This window comes from Marmota marmota, unplaced genomic scaffold, assembly GCF_001458135.2.
Source record: "Marmota marmota marmota unplaced genomic scaffold, marMar, whole genome shotgun sequence".
NCBI lineage: Eukaryota > Metazoa > Chordata > Mammalia > Rodentia > Sciuridae > Marmota > Marmota marmota.
In genome coordinates this window covers 4,797,870-4,819,747 of record NW_025999926.1, presented here as the reverse complement: position 1 = coordinate 4,819,747, position 21,878 = coordinate 4,797,870, and the positions used below count along the sequence as shown (strand labels likewise).

Below are 21,878 nucleotides of genomic sequence, written 5' to 3'. Positions count from 1 at the left end.
ATATAAAAAATTATATTTATAATCATCTACTTCAGTAGTTTCAATTGTGTCTTAAATACTATTCAGATGTTAGACATAGTGTCAGTTTAATAGAAACTATATCAGTAGAATAAAAGTTTTTTTAGAAACAAATTTCATTTGTACTTTTTTTCCTTACCATCTATATTTCCTGTTCTTTCTTTGCCTATTTTATGTCACATATCCATATACATATAAGAACCCTAAATAAATATTTAAGTAGATGGATATTTATTTCATCTCATCTACTTTACTATTTTAACTACTTCCCCTTTTTGAAATAGCTCAGTTTCCTGGAAAATGTTGAAACATAAATTGTAGAATAAAGAGGTCTGTGTAGTGCTGTAACTATGTCATAGCTTTGTCACCAGGAAACTTTTAATAGCAGCAACATTTCTATTACTGTGTATTACAAGGATAAATATGCTCCAAAATGAGGATTTAAAAAGCATTATTATATTATGATTCACCAAAAATGATTCCATGTTATTGATTCATAGATATTTTGTATATAGTTGACCATCATTTTCTTAGAATTCATTGTGCCAAAGTAACTAGATAATAAATATTGTGAGATATTTTTTGACGTAAGCAGTTACATAGCCGTGTAAGTTCTTTTCTTGTTTTTAATTTCTATATTTTTCTGGTTACAGACCAATTCCCGTGGTGAAACGGTACAAACCTTGTGTCTCAGTTACCTCGCAGTCCTTCAGAAGGTGGCTAATCATGTCGCACTGTTGCAAGCTGCCAGTACCTCCAAACAACAGGTGTGGGTTGGCTTTTTACATTTTTTATGATACTATTGGTATAAAAGTGTTATTGCTATTGATATAAATTGGTATTTAGTATAAAATTTCTTAGCTAAATATTCCTAAGGTGTTTTTTTGTATGTGTGTCTGTGAAGTTTAAAAGAAAACTGAGCTACTCATTTTAAAATTTAGGTGTCTGGGGATGCAGCTCACTGTTAGAACTCATGCCTAGCATGCATGAGGCCCTGGGTTCCGTCCCCAGTTCCAAAACAATAATAAAAAATAAAATGTTAATATTAAGAAGCATGTACACTTAAACTTTTAATCAAACTGAGAACATTTAAACTTAAAAACTTTTTTATGCTTCTTGGGCTGGGGCTGGGGCTCAGTGGTAGTGCGCTTGCCTAGCACATGGGAGGCCCAGGGTTTAATCCTCAGCACCACATATAAATGAATGAATGAATGAATGAATGTATTGTGTCCAACTACAACTAAAAAAAAAATAAATAAGTGTTTTGTTTTAAAAAAACTTTTTTATGCTTCTAATAATGCTCATTTATTCTCCCTAATATACTTTGGTATAATTACTAAGTAAGATATTTGATCAGGCTATCCCATTAATGAAATATCTACTTATATTTATCTACTCTGGGTAAAAGTAGGATAACTAATATGCATATTAAATATTAGGACTTTTTCCTAAAGTGGAAAAAATCAGTAATTTCAGAGTTTAGTGTTAAATATAATCATCTACTTTGGTAGTTTCAATTGTGTCTTATCCTAGAGCATAACATAAATAAAAAGATCTTTTCAAAAGCCTTTTATGTAATGATTTTATTTTATTTTCATGTTATTGTTGATGTTGTTTAAATTTAATTTTTAAATTTTGAATTTAATATTATTCTTTGATAGTACTGTTATGGGGAGCCACTTCAGAAATACTCTAAGTTCAAATTGAAATCAAAGGGGGATTTATTTACCTGGCCCGAGACTGTCACCCACCCATACAGACTGAAATATATGGAAGAGCAGCAACCACTTGGTCTGTGTCTTGGAATTTAAGGATGAAAACTGAAGCTCAGGGACTTTCCTTAGTGTCATGCAAGCAAACCAGTTGTAGAAGCTAAGGCAGCAATTAGCACAGGAACTCAAGACAATCACATCTTGGGTTTGAGCAGGTGTTAGTCAACCATATCCTGAGTTCGGGCAGGTGGTTAATGGAGGCAAGAATCTACTTCAAAGTCCTGGGTCACTAAGACCATCATATTCTGGGTTGAGTACATTTTGTGGGGTATAAAGTACAGCAAACAATATATTGTAAGAAAACAGCTTTCATTTCAATCAGAAATAGCTCTTGTAATAGTTTTTTTTTTTTAATAGAAAACAGCAAAATGGAGTCTTAGGCCTGCCTATGGCCGTTCTTGCTTTATAATTGACTTATCTCACTTATCAAAATCTTATATCTATAATCTATATTTTTTACTAGCCTATAACCTATAACTGACACTCTTATTGATTGTATTTATCAGTACACTTACTCTTGGGGGTGTTTATTTCCCAGTTTTGGAAATTTTGAAAAAGTAATAATAAAGTTAGTAGTCATATTTATCAAAGCATATATCTTAATATCACTTTAAGATTTTCTGAGTTATTCTGATTTAGAGAAGGCAAAATCTTCAAAGTAATGCATTCCTTGAAAATAGAACTATTTTCTCCATAAACAATTTCAATTTATGCAGGTTTAAATGTGTTAAGTTGAAATTCTTATCTTTTACCTCTCCCTCACAAGGAAACACTTATCAAAAGGATATGTGATCAGGTATTTTCCAAATTCCCGGATTTTGTGCAGAAAAGCAAAGAATCGTCCTTTGAAACTCTTTCTGATCCTAAATACAGTGGGAAAATGAAGGTGAGTACTCCTTTTTTAGGTTGCACACAGATGGAGATGACATTCACAGTATTTATCCATGGTATGGCAGGGACACCAGCTAATCAGAACAAGTTCTCAAATGTTCAGAAGAGACGGTGGCTATGGACAGCTGGTGTAGTTCTATTTGCATTTGCCTAGTCACTAGGAACCCTGCATACAGATGTGTGCGTACAGTGGTTCTCAGTAGCAGTCATATCAAATGTACTTCAGCCTTTCCTTATTGATGTATTGACTTATGCCCTCTTAAAATGTGTGCTGTTACCACAAACATAATAGCTGTTCTTCAAAAAGGGGAAATGATCTACTGAAAGTGTAAATGCAGGTGCTAGACAGGAAGGTGAGGATAGGTATTGAAAGAATTCTTTGAAGAGTTCATGATGGGCAAAGTATCTGTGCCTATACTGAATTGCCTACCTTTTTTTTCACTTGGTGACCTAAATTGTAAGTTTGCAAGGGAACTTCATTGTGCACAGGGAAACTGACCTGTAGCCATGCTGAAGGAGGGCTATGAGAGGTAAAGCTAGGTTCTCCACCCATGATCCCAGGCCTTCGGACATTGCCTCTGACAGCTGCTTGAAATGCTGGCAGCTTCCAGCCTCCTGGCAAGAAAACACTTTTGCTTAGCTTCTTTATTACAAAGAACTTTTATTTATGGATTCAGAGCTTTTTGCAGAATAATTCCCAACTTTATAATTAATAAAAAGGTAAGCTATTTCTTTTGGCAAAAAGAGTATAAAAAGGAAATAATTGAAAGTAGTTAGCTTTTTTATTTTTCCCCCTGAAAATACCTTTAACAGTTAATCTAGATAAGCTTATCATGGTTGGTTGCTTGGGACCTCTGAATAGATATTTTAGGACTATTTCTCATCATTTGATTAACAACATCATCTGGTGATATATTGATTTGGTGATCTGAACCTATTGGTTTACCATAGAATTATTGCCTATGGCATAAAGAACTCCAAGTAATTGAGTTGTACATTCTTTTTGAATTGAGGTGTCAAAGACTCAGGTTCTGCTTGTCTTATCTCAGGTCACCATACAGCTACAAGGACTCTGAACATAATGCCTGCTATAGTCTTCATATGCTCAAAATTATACTCATGACCCAGCTCTTTATCTTGAGTGTTAAGGTTATTCATTATTTCAGCTACCATTCAGGGGATAGTCACAAGTTTCACTCATTCACCTGATAAGAATTCTCAGTTTTTTCCCATTGGGAATGCCACTTAGAAAGAGGGGCACAGAAAAAAAGTGTTGCTCAAATCACACAAAGTTCACTTTTCTAGGCCTGTCTGGCAAAGTTGAGAAAAGTTAGATCCACATTACCTTTGCTGTGAACCTCTCAAATTTAGGCTTTTTTAAAAAAAAATAGTAGGTTGTCGTGTTCTGTGGAAGACAACTAAGTGATAAAACTTTGGGTCTGTATTATCAAGGCTTCAACATGTGTTGACAGTATTGTCGTTTTTTAAAATTTATTATAAGGGATCTTAATCTATAGTTATGTATTTAGTGAGTTTGTTTAAATTAGCCTAATGAAGATCTCCAATCTAAAAATGTTCACTTTTCTTATGGCTTGTTTTTGTTTTTACTGTAAAATATTTGAAAACGCCTAAAGTTAATATGTAATGATACCACCCCAAACAATAAGAGTAGATTTCTTGTCCTGTACATTCTTTCGGGGAATGAAAAGAAAAGTCACAGATCAGGAGAAAGTGTTTGCAAACCAATAAAGAATGGTGTTCAAAAGATAAAAAGAACTCTTAAAACTCAACAGTAAGAAAACAGGTAACCCAAATTAAAAGTAGGCCAAAGATCTGGATAGATGTCTCACCAAAAACATGTACAGGTGGCAAATAAGCATATGCAAAGATGCTCAATATCATATGCCATTAAGGAATTGCAAAATAAAACACGATGCCACTGCGCACCCATTAAAATGGCCCAATCCAGAACAATGAAAACATGAAATGCTGGGGAGGGTGTGGAGCACCAGGGCTCCCATTTGTTGCTGGTGGGATGCAGTGGTGCATCCACTTTGGAAGATAGTTTGGTGGTTTCTCACAAAGCTCTTATCTTTTGAGCTCTTAAATTTAAATATTTAGTAAAGATTTAAAATTAAAATTTTAAAAAATAATACCTTAATTATGCTCTCATCAGATGATCCAGCAATCACAGGCCCTGGTATTTACCCAATTGAGTTAAAACAAATTAAATCAATGAGTTTTAATGAGCTAAAAACTACATCTTCACAAGAACCTCTATGACTAAATTTATAATTGCCAGAGCTTGGAAGTAACAAGGATGCCCTTCAGTAGGTGAATGGATAAGCAAACTGGTGCCATCATACAATGGAATATCATTTAGCAATAAAAATAATTAGGCTATCAAACCATGAATTTCATGGGGAAACCTAAATGCATATTGCTAAATGGAAGAAGCCAGTCTGAAAAGATTATATGATTCCAACTATATGACACTCTGGAAACGGAAAAATTATAGAGGCAATAAAAAGGTGGTTTCTATGAGTTCTGGAGGAAGGAAGGCTGAATAGGTGAAGCACAAGGAATTTTTAGTGCAGTGAAACTGTTCTTTATAATACTATAATTGTGTGTGTGTGTTGTGTGTGTTATGATTCAGTTTTTTCCAAGCCCATAGAACCATACTACACAATGAATGAATCCTAACGTAAACTGCAAACTTCAGTATTAATATATTAATATCCTTAATCAGTTGTTACAAATGTGCCATAGTAATAATGATAAGTGATATGTTTTCTTGTGATGTTACTAGAATAGTAGGCCAGAGGCCTGACTCTGGGGATCCAGTAAATCAAGCCCATCTACTCATTGCAAACACCAAACTGAAAAGGTAATGGTAAAAAACTTGAAAGGAACTTAATCAGTGCAGCTGCACCAGGAAGACAAGGAGGCCCCTGTCCATGGCCCTGAAGTTTTAAAAATAGGGAATGAAGGCTAAAGTTGGGGGGTTTGCCCAGCTACCTAGAGGCTTTTCATAGCCGTCAAAGCAGGTGATTGTGATCAGGTGTGGTCTGTACATCCTTATCTCAGGATTGGTTCAGAGGGGACTTTCTTCCTCCCCCAATTTCATACAAAACTTGATGTTGCATGAGGAATAGCTTCTGCTCATCACAAGATGTTTATGGGATCAGACCTTTTCCTGGAATCCAAGGAGACTCCGAGCAAAGGAAACAGATGCAAAGTGGAGGCAGGGATGCCAAGCCTTTAATCCTGCTTTTAGCCAATAATTGTGTCTTACATGAAATTCAAATGTACATAGTTTATGGGATTCGTGATTTTATTAATAAAGCTAAATGCAAGTTAAAACTTACTTTTTAAGTTCTTCAGATATTGAAATAATATTTATTTTAGCAGTAACATTTTCATTTACCATTTGATTATTTATCTGAGTAGAGTTCTTTAAAAAATCTTCAGCTTTTTTGAGAGATTGGCAATAGGAATCAAACAGCACAGCATCTTCTTCACTTGCTCAGTTATTAAGAGAGTGTTTTATTGGTTGTAAATTTTTTTTATTTAAAAGTTTGAATATTTATCATTGAATGCATAAAATTGCTTAAGTGTTTGTTTCATAGTTAAGAAAAACTTCAAACATAATACAGAAAATTTCTTTTTCCCCCCTCTGTGGGTTGCTTTTCCATGGTGTTCTGAAACTGTCATTGCCAGATGTGGAAATGTCTGTTTAAAAATAACAGCATTACTATTAGACTCAAGGCTTTAGAAGTTTGCTTCCTCCCTAAATGCTTCGTGTGTGGGGACAGATTATTGGCATTTTGAGGTCAAAATCCAATCTGGAAGTCAGGGTTTAACTATAAATAGAGAAACAAAGGGGAGAAAATGAGAAGAGGTGTATATCGGATTGATTAGTTTAGGAAAATAAATATCAAGACTTTTGGAACCTAGATGTAATTGTACACATTCCATTACATCTATCTAGAGACAGCATAAATACTTCCTAAAAGGTATGCTTTCTATAATTTAGTTTCTTAATGTATTATAGGTATAAAGAACATGTATTTTGGAAATTAAATTAATCCATTTAAATGCATCCTATAACCTAAAATGCTTCCTTTAAGAAATTCTCAAGTGATGTTCATACATAGAAAGTATATTTTCAGCTGGGACTGGTTCACTCATGTTCTGTGGTTCATTTCCAGGTTCTTCAGCAGCTTTTAAATCATTTCCGAAAAAACAGAGATAAGGTTCTTCTCTTCTCTTTTTCCACCAAGGTGAGTTTTATCTGATATGTATTTTTGATATGCCCAGCCCTGGCTTCTGAGACATAAAGCAGAAGGGACATAATAGCTTACAGCCATATTTTTCTGTCTTCCATACAGTATTAAATGGTGACAAGGTAAAAAACTTGAGGTTTTCAAATAGACACTTAAATCTCAATTATATCAGGGGCTACTGTCAGATGTTAAATTCAAAAATAGATTTTCATTTTCTGTTGATTGCTTGTTTATGATTAAGGTGTTCTCTGGGACACTTGAGATATTTTAGAATTTAGAAAATAATACTAATAATGTAACATGTTTACATAAATCATTTAACTAGTAATTTCTTTTTATTTGGTTTTAGTTTTCAAAAGAGTAGATGATTTTTTTGATCATTTTTTAAGCAAAGGTTTCTGAACATTAAAGCCAGTTTCAGAAAAATTGAAAGAAATATATGGTCTGATGTGAGAATAATATCTATCTATCTATCTATCTATCTATCTATCTATCTATTTAGCGATGCTGGGAATCCAAACCAAGGCCCAGCATGTGGTAGGCAAGTGTTCTACCACTACTACACCTGGCTCTCGAAATATTTACTGCTCATGGAATTTTAAGAAAGAAACCACGAGCGCCAATAATACTTAGTAAGTCTAACGTCTGTGATGGAAGGAAACTCATAAACCAAGAATTCCCATTTGTCCCCCTCCCTATCTTTCCTCCAGTTGCTTGATGTGCTCCAGCAATACTGTATGGCATCTGGGCTGGATTACCGGCGACTTGATGGAAGTACAAAATCAGAGGAAAGGCTCAGGATCGTGAAGGAGTTCAACAGTACACAAGATGTTAACATTTGCCTTGTCTCTACAATGTAAGAAATTAAATTTGATATCTTGATTTTTATCTAGTTGTTTTTAATACTTAAGATAATTTTAAAAAATGTTACTGGATTGATTTTTAGTGAATATGCTTACAATGCTTTTTTTTATGTGAGTTTAAGGAGAAGCAGGAAAATGTGTTAAGTACAACTGATAAACAAAATCTTGAATTTTTCCTAATCTTTTCTCTCCTTTCCTTTATCATCACTTAATTCCCTTGTAAGTGTAGATTTATAAAGACATGAGCCTCATATCTTGTGGTGAGAACAATCAGACTTCTTATCCATTGGATAACTGAGAGTCACTGCAGAAGCAGTTTTCCAAGTTGAGCACACTCAGGGGGCCCTTCAGAGCCTGTTGGGCGGGGGTTGCCCTCCTCTGCTGCTACCTTGTCTCAACTGGAACCACTCCACAGTTAGAAACTTTGTAAAAGGTAAATTTGCTCCTACACCTATCTGTGTATCTCTAACACCCTTTAAAGAACATATACACTTTATAGAAAGATTTAAGTCAATATAAATACCTAAGTAAGTTGAATCCATTTTGGAGGAGTAATAAGTCTATAATTTATGACATCTTATTATTGACTTACTGCCTCCATCTTCCAAAAGGAATTTCAAGAGATTTTAAAAAGAAATAGATGTAAAACAAGACAGAAGAAAAATTATCTTTTTTTTGGTACTGAAGATTGAACCCGGGGGCACTTAACCTCTGAGCCACATTCCCAGCCCTTTTATATATTTTATTTTAAGACAGAGCCTCACTCAGTTTCTTAGGACTTCACTAAGTTACTGAGGCTAGCCTTGAACTTGCAATTCTCCTGCCTCAGCTTCTTGAGCTGCTGGGAGTACAGGAGTGTGACATTGTGCCCAGCTAAAAAAATTAAAGTGAGGAGTAAAGATTATTTATAATGAGTCACTACTGGGGAACTCTAAAATTATTCTTGAATTCTTGCAACTAAGGCAAAGGGAGAGAGGCTTTGGATTCCCATTTCCTATAAATGAATTTGAGAAGTCAGTTCTCACAAGAGTCCTTACATACAGAGCATTAAATGGTGTAGAATACTATCTTCAAGTAAATTTTGTAAAACACACATATGCATTCTTTATTTTAAAATAGTGCGTCTCAAAGTAATAATATTGAACAGTCCAAATAGTACAGAAGAGAGTGTGACAAGCCCTGTGCTCTCCCCTCTGTTCACCTTCAGTCTGAGTGGCCCAGAACTTCCATATAGCTCCTCATTATTTCTTCATCTGTGTCTCAGAAATTGCTGTTTAACTCATATAGTGAATTTTCAATTTTTAAAGACTGTTTTTTCTTTTTAGAAATTGTATTTGATTCTTTCAAATCTACCTTATCATTTCATTTGTATTTTGTTCTTTGTAATTTCTAACCTTCATTTCTCTAATACTTTTATCACACTTCTAAAAACCTTTTTGAATGGCATTTTTGCTCTAGTAACTCCTGTACTTGGGGATGCTGATCCTTCTACTTGTGTTTCCTCTGGCTCTTGGCTTATGATAAATGGTTTCTTTATGTGTTTTCTAATTCTTTAAAAATTTGAACTTCTCTTCAGTAGGGCTTTTTCTTCTGTGGAAATCCTTTTGAGACAGATTGCTGGAGTTTTCCACTTAATTTTATCTTATGCTAGGTATCCCAACCAAGGGAATGGAAGAAGTTTTGGGTTCCTATTTTTCTGTGGCAGAATTCAAGAACTAATTTTTGCATTAGTACATAAAGATCCTGATTTTTGCATTAGTCATTACATAAAGAACCTTACATAATATGATAAATACATCTCAACTATGTTTTGCAAAAGATAAATAAACTTAGTTTTTTTGTTTATTTTGCAATCGTTTATATTTAATTTCTACTGTAGCAGAAGTGTTTCCACATTGGAATAGCTATTATTTTGCCAGAATTCTATCAACTATACACAACTTGAAATCTATTATGAAAGAGAAGGATTTAGTTTCCTTTCATTACTCCTTCCCTTTTTCTTACAGTGTTTGCTAATTTTATTATTATGTTTTGTCTATCAACTACTTTTGTAATTTTAAATCATTATTCTTCTATTAGATCCACCTCCCAGGATTCCATGCTATCTTCATTTTTGGTTTGCTCCCTTGTTTCACTGGAAAGTGTTCAGTGTTAATGTTTGGTCCATTGGTAGTCTACGTATGTTCTAAGTCCTTGTAATGTGTGGTATTAACATTAGTGCGCACCTACTCTTTCTTCTGTTTTAAGATCAGATTATTGTCCATAGGTTGGCTCTGAAGTTTGAAGGCCAAAACCAGCACTTAGATTATTATGATTTTGTATACATTGTTTAGTCCTAGGCTAAGAATGGCTAGGACAACCTCTCTGAATGTTCATGAGTTTTCAGCCAGTTCTGGGAGTTCTCAGCATCACCAAATAAGTTCTCTTTTCTAACACTCCATCCATTGTTCATATTTGCATGGTTCAGTTCAGTTCACAGTTCAGTCATGACTTTCTTTCTTAGCTTTTTTCCCTTTTGGATTTTTGCACTTTATAATAAATCTCACTCTATTATTAATTCTTATTAGCATGTTGTCCTCTGTTGAGTTATTTGTATTCTTAAGGTCTTTATCCTGAAGCCTTTTATCCTAATTGTTTCTAGGCCTGATGAAGTACTGCTGTATGGAAGCTTTCCTTTACTACTTTATTGCACCGGACCTTTTTCCTGGGTTTCATGCTGTCTCCATTCTTGTCTGCCCTGTTGTTTTGTTGGAAATATTTCCTCAAGTAACTTTGTTAGTCAGGATGAATAGAAAGCAAACTCTCTACATCTCTGACTGTAGGAGATGTGTCATCTCACACATATGGCATTGCAGCACAGTCTGCTGGTATTTAGTGTTGCTAAATAGATGCCCAAAGCCAATCCGATTCACATTCCTCTTGGGGAATTCATAAGGGTTTGTCTTCATCTGTGGTATTCTGAAATTTCACAGTGACATTTGAGTCTTATTGTGGATCTTTGATTCTTTATTGTGCTAGTCATAATCTGAAGACTTATTCTTTTTTAGTTTTGAAAATTCTGTTTTCTTATTTCTTTAACAATGGCATCTTTTTATTCCATTTTCTTTGTTCTTTTTTGCATGCCAAATTTTCAGTTTAGAACTTCTGTATTAATTCTTTAAATCTCTGAACTTTTTTCTCATATTTCACATGTTGTCATCTTGCTCTTCTGTTCTGAGAAGTATCATTTTTCAATATAATTGATTATTTTATTTAAAATAATCACATTTTTATTCTAAAATATTTCTAGCTTTCTACACTCTTGTTCTCTAAATTATCTTTATTCTTTCAGTACCTTAAATCTTAGCTTTCCATAATAGTTAAATTAAGTTTATTTGAAGAGCCATTTAGCACTTTTTTGTATGTGTGATTGTATTTTTTATTGTAATCATTGAGTTTACAAATAACTTTCAGGAAAATTGACATTCTTATGATACTAAGCTTTCCTACCCATTAATATGGTGTCTCTCTGTAATTATTTCAGCTTTCTTGGAAGCATTGTTAAATGGATACTTCATTTGATTCTTTATTAATATTTAATATATAACAATAAAGCTTAAAGACGTTTTTGTGGAACAGTAAGATATGGTGAAAGTATGCTTTTTGATATTTAGTAAAAGAATAGAATGTGGAAGACCCATTGAATGAACAGCCTGCCTACTCATTAGGTTTCTGTCTCAAATATTAGTCTTCAGCTCAAAAAGGGCAGTATTCTATTTTACTGTGTAAAGAATAACACATTTCTGTTAGCCATATAACAACAGAATGATGGATTTGAAAGTAAGCGTCTGTGTTGTGTTGTCATCATAGAATCATCTCATTCCTAGAGTTAGAGTTGAGACATTTTTCTTTCTTTAAAAAAAGCTTTTCCTCTACTTTAATTCAGCCAGGTCCCAGTTGTAATTTCAGAATCTCTTAGAAGATTATTACCTCCAGTAGTGGAGACCTTCTCTGTGGCTCATACAGGGCATCTGAGAAGAATTCATGTCCATCCAACTTTACCAGCTAGAAGCTAACTGGAGCAAATGATTAGATTTATTGGACAGATAAACCTTTAACTTCTACATGTTTGGTATATAAATCCCACCCACACTTACCCAACTTACCCATTTTTTAAAATGCTTTGCAAAACTCTCCCTATCCCATCTTCCTCCTTTGAATTTAAGTCTCTGTGACATCTTTATACTATCACCTTTAATAAGTAATTTTCTAAAGTACAATATTCAATTTCTGCAAGCACTGAACTATAAGTCAAGATGCTTAGATTTGAATGCAGAAATCTAGCACTTAGGAAACCTTCAATTAGTTATTTTTTCTGATTTTCAGTTTCCTTATCTGTAGGATGAAGATAATATTTAGCTCATGGAGCTAGCTAGTAACCAGTAAATATGATCTAGTAAATAAGGAAATATCTTGCACAGTTTCTGGTGGGTACTCAGTAAATCTTAATTTCTTTCCATTTTGATAACAATTGTAGGAGAGAAAATTATTACCATCCCTCTAGATGATTATCATTCAGTGTTAACTTAGCATCAGTTAAGTGATACAGTTAATTTTGTGATACAGCAATGCAGCCGAAGAGGAAAGCTATTAGTATAAATCTTCAGAGAAAGACTTGAGAGGCAGGACTAGACAAACAGCTGAGGAAAAAAAGGAAATCATTTAGTTCTTGGATTTTAGTTTTGCTTTTCTTCTTAAAAAATATTAAATTTTATTATTAGCATACTATTAAATATAGGGAAAATTGAAAACATGAAAAGATCATAGTTGCATCAGATAAAATCTGATGAGCTGTGCAGGAAGCTGGAATCTAAAACTCAGGCAAACATTACGTACATTCAGTTTCACTATAAGATTCCTTTACTTCAGAAAGAGTTTCATTTCAAAAGAGATGATTATGCTAATAATATTCAAATACATTTGGTTGGCAGAAAAATGAATCTAACAAAACCATAGGTATTTTTAGTAAATGCATCTTTAGCGACTTCTGTTCAATATGTACTCTAACTGTGGGTCACGTGAAATGAAAATGAAATTTTTAGCTTTTATATAAGTGGCAAAAAGACTATGTGTAGCACATACAGTGTTCAACTTCATTCTTCATGCTGAGTATTAGAATCATATACTGGTTGACTAGAAACAGTTTTCTAAGCAAACTTAGAAACCATAATGCTTTCATAATTATTCACTTACGAGGATTAAGTTAAGGATCAGGGGTACTGTGCTCCAAAAGTCATAGGTGCAACTCAATAACACAACATCATGAATCATAATTTTGAGAGACTCTGGAGAAAAGTTGTTTCCTACTTCTTTTAGCTTTATTCAAAAATCTGTATCTTAAATTCCACAGAAAGATGAGGATGCTTCTTTTGTTAGATATCCCAAGAGATTCTAAACCACTCTTTTCAAATAGATCACTGGAATCATATGGTTAAAATCTGCCTCTACTGCTTGATTTTATCTCAGTCTCAGACCTCTTTGTTCAGTTCAGCTATCTTCATTGACCCTTAATTTGGACCAAGAAGAATAAGAGGTGTTTTTTTTTTTTTTTTTTTGCCTTTGAAAAGCAATATAATACAAGTAAATGCTTTACAGGAATTATATGTGAAGTTCCAAGAGTATATAAGGATTAGGTAGATCAAAGAAGTCCACAAAAGGATGGCAGTGTTTAAACTGGCCCTTTCTGGAGAAGGCTTCATTAGAATGAAGAGGAAAAACTGTTTACAACTTCATTCTTCTTGCTGAGTATTAGAATAAAAAATTGATGAATGGCATTTCAGGCAGTGAGAAGAACATAGGTAGGCAAATGACTAGAGGAGCTGGGTATGGGCTAGGGCTTAGGACACCTGAGGGAGGAGCTGGGTATACAACTAACAGACAGAGTCATTAGTTAGTTTAACAAAGGTGATAGTGAATATCCACTGTGACAGGTCCTGGAGAAGGGAAAATGTACAAGATTACACTCCAGCGCTTTTAAAAGTTATAATTCAACAACTTTGGGTATGGAGGAGTTGTTTAGAGATGTGTGAAAGTATGGTAAATGCAGGGTAGAAGGAGGCACAGAAGAGGACTATTTCCTTCAGGCTTTATTAGTGAAACTTGAAAGACAAGTAGAAGTTAGCCAGGCAAGTAAGAGAGAAGAAAATTCTGTAAAAGCAGTGTATGAAGACAACTTACAGTATTTTGGTGATTCCTTGGATAAAATCAGGAATGACTGGTGTGATAACAGTTGCAGAGGTGATAGGCCCTGTATTTAGGCCTGAGGAATTGGCCTCTGATGGATAGGAACTGAACGTTTTTAAAAAGAGAAGTGGCATATTTAGTTTTCCATATTTAAATAATTTTATGTAATGTGAGGGTGAACTTACAGTCTGAGGTAAGGGAGTAGTGAGGAGGCTGATGAAGTCATCCACATCAGTGCAACATACGATGCCCTGCTTAGGCAGTGGTAACAGAAGTGGAGAAGGACTCACAGAAAAACATTTTCAAGGTAAATCTGACTGTATACTGATTGGCTTATAATGAGAAGGGGGAACTGTGATAGAGAAGAAGCGTAGGATGGCTTTTGACTTTGATGAATGGGCATATGAGTGACGTCATCAGCCAACAGAGGGAATACATGGAGAAGAGAACTCTGGGTCCAGGATGGTTTAAGATGCAGCTCATTATAAAATAAGTATTTATATTATTCATCTCGTTCTCTCTCTCTCTCTCTTTTTTTTTTTTTTTTTTTGCTTGGTAGCAGGGATAGAACCAAGGGGTTCACATCCTTAGCCCTCCATATTTATATATATGTATGTATGTATATACATATATGTATATATAATTTTGAGATAGGGTCTTGCTAAGTTGATTGGGGTCTTGCTAAGTTACTGAGGCTGGCTTTGAACTTGAGATGCTCCTGCCTCAGCCTCCCAAGCCGTTGGAATTACAAGCATGTGCCACTGCACCTGACTTGTTCTCTTCTTAATAGACAGAGAACTTGTGACATCTTTTTTTCAATAGTTATAGTGATTCCTCTACGTTATTGTCTTATACCCTCAAGATTGTATTAACTATTCCATGACTTATACTTTTCAATATAAAAATAAGCTTATATATGTCTATGAAAAAACCTTGCTGTGCTTTTCATAGGAATTGCACCATAGCTCAATTTGGGGATAATTGACATCTTTATGTTGAATTCTCCAATCCATGAACATGGTAGATCTCTCTATTCAGATCTTTATCAGTGTCTTTCATCAGATTTATAATTTTCAGCATACAAATTCTAGACATGTTTTGTATATTTAATATTTAAGCATTTTATTTTATTTTTTGGTAATGATTATAAATTGTATTATGTTGTTTTTTTTGATGCTGAGGATTGAACCCAGGGCCTTGTGCATGCAAGGCAAGTGCTCTACCAACTGAACTATGGCCCCAGCCCTGTATTATGTTTTTAAATTTTGGATTTCACGCATTCATTGTTTGTATGGATTGAGCATCCCTAAACCAAAAATCTGAAATCCAAAATGCTCCAAAAAACTTTTTTGGAACCAGTATGAACTCACAAATGGAAAATTCTACACCTGACTTTATCACAGTCAAAACACAAGTGCGTAAGACACAGTTAACTCAGCATCCTCATAGGAAAAAAGATTCCCTAGCCCCTTTGGCTATGATACACAAACTTTTTTCATGCATGAAATTATTAAAAATATATAAAATTACCTTCAGGCTATTTGTATGAGGTATATATGAACATAAATGAATTTGTTTTAGAGTTGGGTCTCATCCTCAAGATAACTTCTATGCAAATATTCCAAAATCTGGAAAAATTCTAAATCTCAAATACATCTGGTCTCAGGCATTTCAGATGAGTAACCTTTAGCCTATATATAGAAATATATCTTTAAAATATTAATCTTATACCCTGAAACATTGAAGTTATTTATTAGTTCTAGCAGATTTTTTTCCTAGATTCCTTGAGATTTTCTGCATAGACAATTATGTCATCTGCAAATTCTGTCAGTTTTATTTTTTCCCAATCTGTGTATCTTATTTTCCCTTGTCGAGGAATTTTTCCTTGATTTTTAATTTTCTGAGAATTTTTATTAAGAATGGTTGTTGGATTTTACCAAATAATTTTTCTATATCCATTGATATTATCATACAATTTTTCTTCTTTAGCCTGTTAATGTATTAGATTACATTGACTGATTTCAAATGTTGAGTCTGCTTTGCATCCTTACAATAGATCCCAATAGGCAATGTTATAATTATTTTAGTATTTTGCTGGATTTTATTTATAAATATTTTGTTGAGGATTTTTGCATCTAAGTTCAGGAGAGAGATTGGTATACCATTTTTTTTGTTCATTTGTGTTTTTTATTTTCCTTGCACTGACTTTGTATGGTTTTGGTGTTAGATAATACTGGCCTTATTCATTGAGTTGAGAGGTGCTCTTTCCTCTTCTATTTTATAGAGTATATTGTATAAAACAGGTATTAATTCTTCTATAAATGGTACACTTATCCAGCAGAATCATCTGAGCCTGGAGTTTTATTTTGTAAGAGCTTTTTAAATACTTATTTACTTAGCTAAACTGTGGAATCAACCTAGATGTCCTTCAGTTGGTGAATGGATTACAAAATGTGGTATGTATACACAATGGAATATTACTCAGCAATCAGAGAATGAAATCATGGAATTTGCAGGTAAACGGATGGAGTTGGAGAATGAAATGCTAAGTGAAGAGAGCCAATCCCAAAATACGAAATGCAGAATGTTTTCTCTGCTATAAGGATGCTGATTCATAATGGGGTTGGCGGGGGCTGGGGGAACATGGGTGGATTAGATGAACTCTAGATAGAGCAAAAAGGAGGGAGGGGAAGAGAGGTGGCAAGGGGGTAGGAAAGACTGTGGAATGAGATAAATGTCATTACCCTACATACACACAAATAGTGTGACTCTACTTTGTGTACAGAGATATGAAAAATTGTGCTCTATATGTGTAATATGAATTGTAATGCATTCTGCTATCATACATAACAAATTAGAATAAAAAGTTGAATAAAGAGATATTTAAAAACTTAAAAAAAAATAAATAAATACTTATTTACTATTTAAAATTGTTATAGCAACATTCAAGTTGTTTGTTTCATTTAGTTGTGTTTAATAGTTTGTGGGTTTTGAGAAAACTGTCCACATTTAAGTTGTAGAGTTTATAATCATGAAATTATTCATAGCACTCACTTATACTTTTAGGATCTATAGTGGTATCTCTTGTTTTATGCTTAATATTGGTAATTTGTGTATTCTTTTGTCATGCATGCTAGAAGTGTAACAAAGAATCAGCTTTTTGTTTCATTGATTTTTTTTCTCTAATGTTTTCCTACATTCAGATATATTCATTTCTGCTCTTATGTTATTATTTCCTTCAGCTTTGTGTTTTTGCTCCTTCAGATTATTGACTTGATGACTTTATTTCTTTTCTAATGTAATTATTTAGTGGTATTCACTAGTAGTGGTATAAAAACTACTTTAGCTGTATTCCAGATATATTGTATTTTCATTTTTTTAAATTAAATGTTTTAGTTATAGGTGGACACAATATCTTTATTTTACTTTATGTGGTGCTGAGTATCAAACCATGTGCCTCACGCATGCTAGGCAAGTGCTCTACCTCTGAGCCACAACCCCGGCCCATATTTTCATTTTTATTGAACCATCTTTATTATTTATGATTCATTGTGTTTTAAATTTTCTTTTAAACTTGTTGAGACTTCTGCTTTGTTCCTTAATGTTTACATGGTATATCTTTTGTCCTGTTTTTACTTTCAGCCAATCTGTATCAGTGCATTTAAAGCATTTAGTATTTTTAAATTTTATTTAATTTATTTATTGTAGACAGCATATTGTTGGATAATGGGTGGATTTTTTGTTTTGGTTTTTTTTCCTCCTACTATGCTAACCTCTGATTTTTATTTTTTTTTTTTATTTTAATTTGTTGGTACCAGAGATTGAGCTCAAGGGTGCTTAACCACTGAACCACATTTCTTTTTACTTTTTATTTTGAGATAGGGTCTCAGTTGCTTAGGACCTTGCTAAGTTGCTGAGGCTGGCTTTGAACTTGTGATCCTCTTGCCTCAGCCTACTGAGCTGCTGGGATTATAGGCATGCACCACTATGCCCGGCTAATCTCGGATTTTGAAATGGTACATTTAGGCCATGGTAGTTTAGGTAATTATTAATATATTGTATTTTTAATTTTACTATTTATTTCCCATTTCTGGTTCTATTGTTTCTCTTGTTTGAACCTTTTAAAATGATTATTTATTTAGACTTCTTAGTATATTTCTTTCTACATTTTTCCTAGTAGTTGCTATAGCTTTTACAATGCACATAATAACTTCTCATAGTCTACTGGTATAAAGGTTTACTAGTTTGAAGAGTAGAAACCTTACTTATATTTAAGTACCTTTGCTACTCTCCTTTTAAAATATAGTTGTCATAGTTATTTCTATCACATATAGTAGCATATCGGGTGGCATTGTGATTTCGATTTAACCATGAAATGTGATTTATGAAACTCATGAGAAATAGAGTGTTTTTGATATCCACCCATTTTTTACCAATTTTGATATTCCATTTTCTAAAGTTCCAAGCTGCCTTCCGTTTTCTTTTCTTTCTTTTTAAAGAATTTCCTTTAGCCATTCCTTTAGGTTAAGTCTGGTGGCAAATTTTTGTAGGTTTCCTTAATCTGAGAATGTCATGATTCCTCTTTCCTTTCTGGGGGTATTTTCACTGGATATAGAATTTGCTGTTGAAGTTCTTCTCTTTCAGCTGTTTCAAAATGTTGCCACTTCCTCTGGCTCCTTCCTTGCTGATGAAATGCCCAGTAAATTGCATTGGTATCCCCTGAAAGCAATGCGTTCTTCTTCTCTGGTCATTGTTTTGCCTATTCTGTTTGGATTCACTCAGCTTTTCGAATCTATGGGTTTGTATCTTTTGCCAGACGTAGGAAGTTTTCAGCCATATTTCTTTGAGTATTTTCATTCTCATTCTCTTCCCTTCCTGGTACTCCCATGACATGAGTGTTAGCTCTTTTTCCTTCAGGTCTCTAAGGCTTTGTTACCTTTTCCATCTGTTTTCTCTCCGTTATTGGGAAATGGCATTGTCTTTACCTTTACTGATTCTATTCTTTGTCATCTCCATTGTACTATTGAGCCCATCCTGCAAGTTTTATATTTCAGTTCTAAAATTTCTATTTGGTTCTTCTTTATGTCCTCTTTCTTGTTGCTGGGACTTTATTTTTAAAAAATTTTTCAAGCATATTTGTAATTGCTTATTGAAACATTCTTATGATGACTACATTAAAACTCTTGTCAGATAATTCCAACATCCGATTCATGTGTTGATTTCTTTTTTTCATTCAAGCTGAGGTTTTCCTGGTTGTTGGTATAGTGACTGAATTTTTTATTATAGGCTGGACACTTTGAATATTATGAGACTTCATATCATATTTAAATTTCCTATATTAATACACCTCCTCTGACATTGTGCCAGCCAAGTAGGGCTGGAAATTCAGGTTTCCATGTGGCCTCTGCTGACACCCGAAGGTGGTTTCTTCATTACTGAAGAAACTGTTCCCACAGTTCATTACTGTTCCCACATGGCCTTCCCTTACACCTTGGAGGGCAAACCTGTTAACACTGGGTAGAAAATGGAAAAATCACAGCATCACTCTTTCTTCTCTGACACCACCCTACCACCTCACCCCATCATAGCCAGGCAAGGGTAGATTATAGCACCTTCACATAGCCTTTGCTCACTAAAGGGGGATGAACCACAGATGGTTCCTTTGTGTTTAGCCAGAGCTGGGTGGTTATTGTCTAGCATTCTTTCTATAACTGTTGTCATTTCTAGTTTACTAGCTTCTCCAGAATCTGTCTTTGGTTATCTTAAGCAAAAAGAAAGCCAAGGAACTCACTGTTATGTCATTTCTTTGATCTTGTAGATGCTAGCCTGTTTGTCTTCTCTCCATCTTTCAGTGTATGTTTTTTGTTTGTTTGTTTGTTTTTTTAACATATAATATCCAGAGTCTTAAACTGAGCTTAGTGGAAGGAATAAAAAGATTTACATCTATTCCTGGATTAAATTTTAAAATATATATATTATTTTATTTAGTTAAAATATGCTAACCATTTTTTTAAAAAAAATTATGCTAGGAAAATCTTACAGAAATAATATTCAAGTATCCAAAAATTGTAATAACTAGCACAATGTATTTAAATGGCTTGAATTATAAATTCTTACAGAGATTTTTTGAAGTGGCAGAAAAAGAATTTGCCAGAGATATTTTCTTTGTAGGATATTTGTGTTTTAATCACTCTCCTTTTATGATGTTAATGTAATCTTGTAATGTTTTGGCTGTAGAGACTTGACAAAATTGAGTTACAGCACAACAATTAGTTTGTGTTGTTTTAATGCTTTCTACTCTGTTTCTTCCAGGGCTGGTGGACTCGGCCTCAATTTTGTTGGTGCCAATGTTGTTATATTATTTGATCCAACTTGGAATCCAGCCAATGATCTTCAAGCTATTGACAGGTATAATAATGGCAAAATTGAAATGACTTGCAGATTCCTTTAATTTAAAAATACTCCTAAACTTTTAAGGTTTCTTATGAAAGGACTGATTAGAAGAGAGAGGGAATTTTGTAAGAACTTCTGTTTAAAGTAACCCTGAATTATTTAATTGAAATAATTTCAAATAAATTGCCATTTATTTGCCATCCATCACAAAATCCTACTAATATGACAGAAATGACTTAAGAAGAAAGAATAAACCTGTTAAACTAAAGGAAAATAAGACATTTCACTACTTGTAGATCAGAAATTTTGAGAAACTCCTGGAAGATAGAAAGCAAATAGAATCTGCGTAATCAAGAAATAAAGAGAAGCCAGGTGTGGTGTTGCATGCCTGTAATCCCAGTGGCTCAGGAGACTGAGGCAGGAGGATCCCGAGTTCAAAGCCAGCCTCAGCAACTTAGTGAGGCACTAAGCAACTCAGTGAGACCCTGTCTCTAAATAAAATACAAAATAGGGCTAGGGATGCAGCTCAGTGGTTGAGTGCCCCTGAGTTTAATCCTAGGTACATGCCCCCACCACACACACTGCCCCCCAAAAATAATGAAGAGAGAAAAACCAGTCCAGAGTCTGCAGGAAAGACCTTGAAGTCTCAAGCTGGGATCGGTACCTGGAGGATGTGGGAGTAGACCACAGTCTGTCCTTCTGGGGAGTTAACTAATGAATATGCTGAATCTGAAACAAATTGTCCTTTCATATTTACAGAAGGGTTGTCTATAGCAAGTCCTCCTTCATTATTTCTGAAAGAATAATCTCATAAATAAGCAGAGGATCTGATTGTAGAAAGGTTCCTAGAATGAGCCAGATCATGAAGTAGAGCCAAGCCTGAAGTGATCCCAGGTCTCTCCAAAGTACACTAAAAGGGGAAGTAGTTCAATAAAGCAGTTACCTGCATGGAAATCTCCATCACATTTCTCTTGTTTTTCAATTTGTTTTTTTAAGATATACATGACAGTAGAGTATATTTTGATATATATATATAAAATATAACTAATTCTAATTATGATCCAGTTCTTACGGTTGTACGTGATGTGGATTTTCACTGGTTGTGTATTCATATATGAACATAGGAAAGTTCTCTCTGATTCATTCTACTGTCTTTCCTATTCCCATCCCCCACCTTCCCTTATTCCCCTTTGTCTAATCCAATAAACTCCTATCCTGCACCCCCACCCCGCCCCATTATTGTTTGTCAGTATCCACATAGCAGAGAGAACATTTGGCCTTTGGTTTTATGGACCGGTTTATTTCACTTGGCATAATGATCTCCAGTTTCATCCATTTACTAGCAAATGCCATAATTTCTTCTTCATTGTAGATGAATAATACTACATTGTGTGTGTGTGTGTGTGTGTGTGTGTGTGTGTAAATATATATAT

At 34.1% G+C, this 21,878-nt stretch overlaps 1 protein-coding gene across 1 annotated transcript in view; it reads left to right on the top strand.

Moving 5' to 3' along the window:
- The window catches only part of Ercc6l2 (ERCC excision repair 6 like 2), a 106,234-nt gene that overhangs the window by 34,129 nt on the left and 50,227 nt on the right, over window positions 1-21,878 (top strand). The window contains exons 6-10 of the mRNA XM_048800349.1: window positions 672-785; window positions 2,557-2,676; window positions 6,893-6,964; window positions 7,678-7,823; window positions 20,365-20,460. Coding sequence (XP_048656306.1) covers window positions 672-785; window positions 2,557-2,676; window positions 6,893-6,964; window positions 7,678-7,823; window positions 20,365-20,460 — 548 coding nt within the window. The remainder of the gene's footprint in view (window positions 1-671; window positions 786-2,556; window positions 2,677-6,892; window positions 6,965-7,677; window positions 7,824-20,364; window positions 20,461-21,878) is intronic.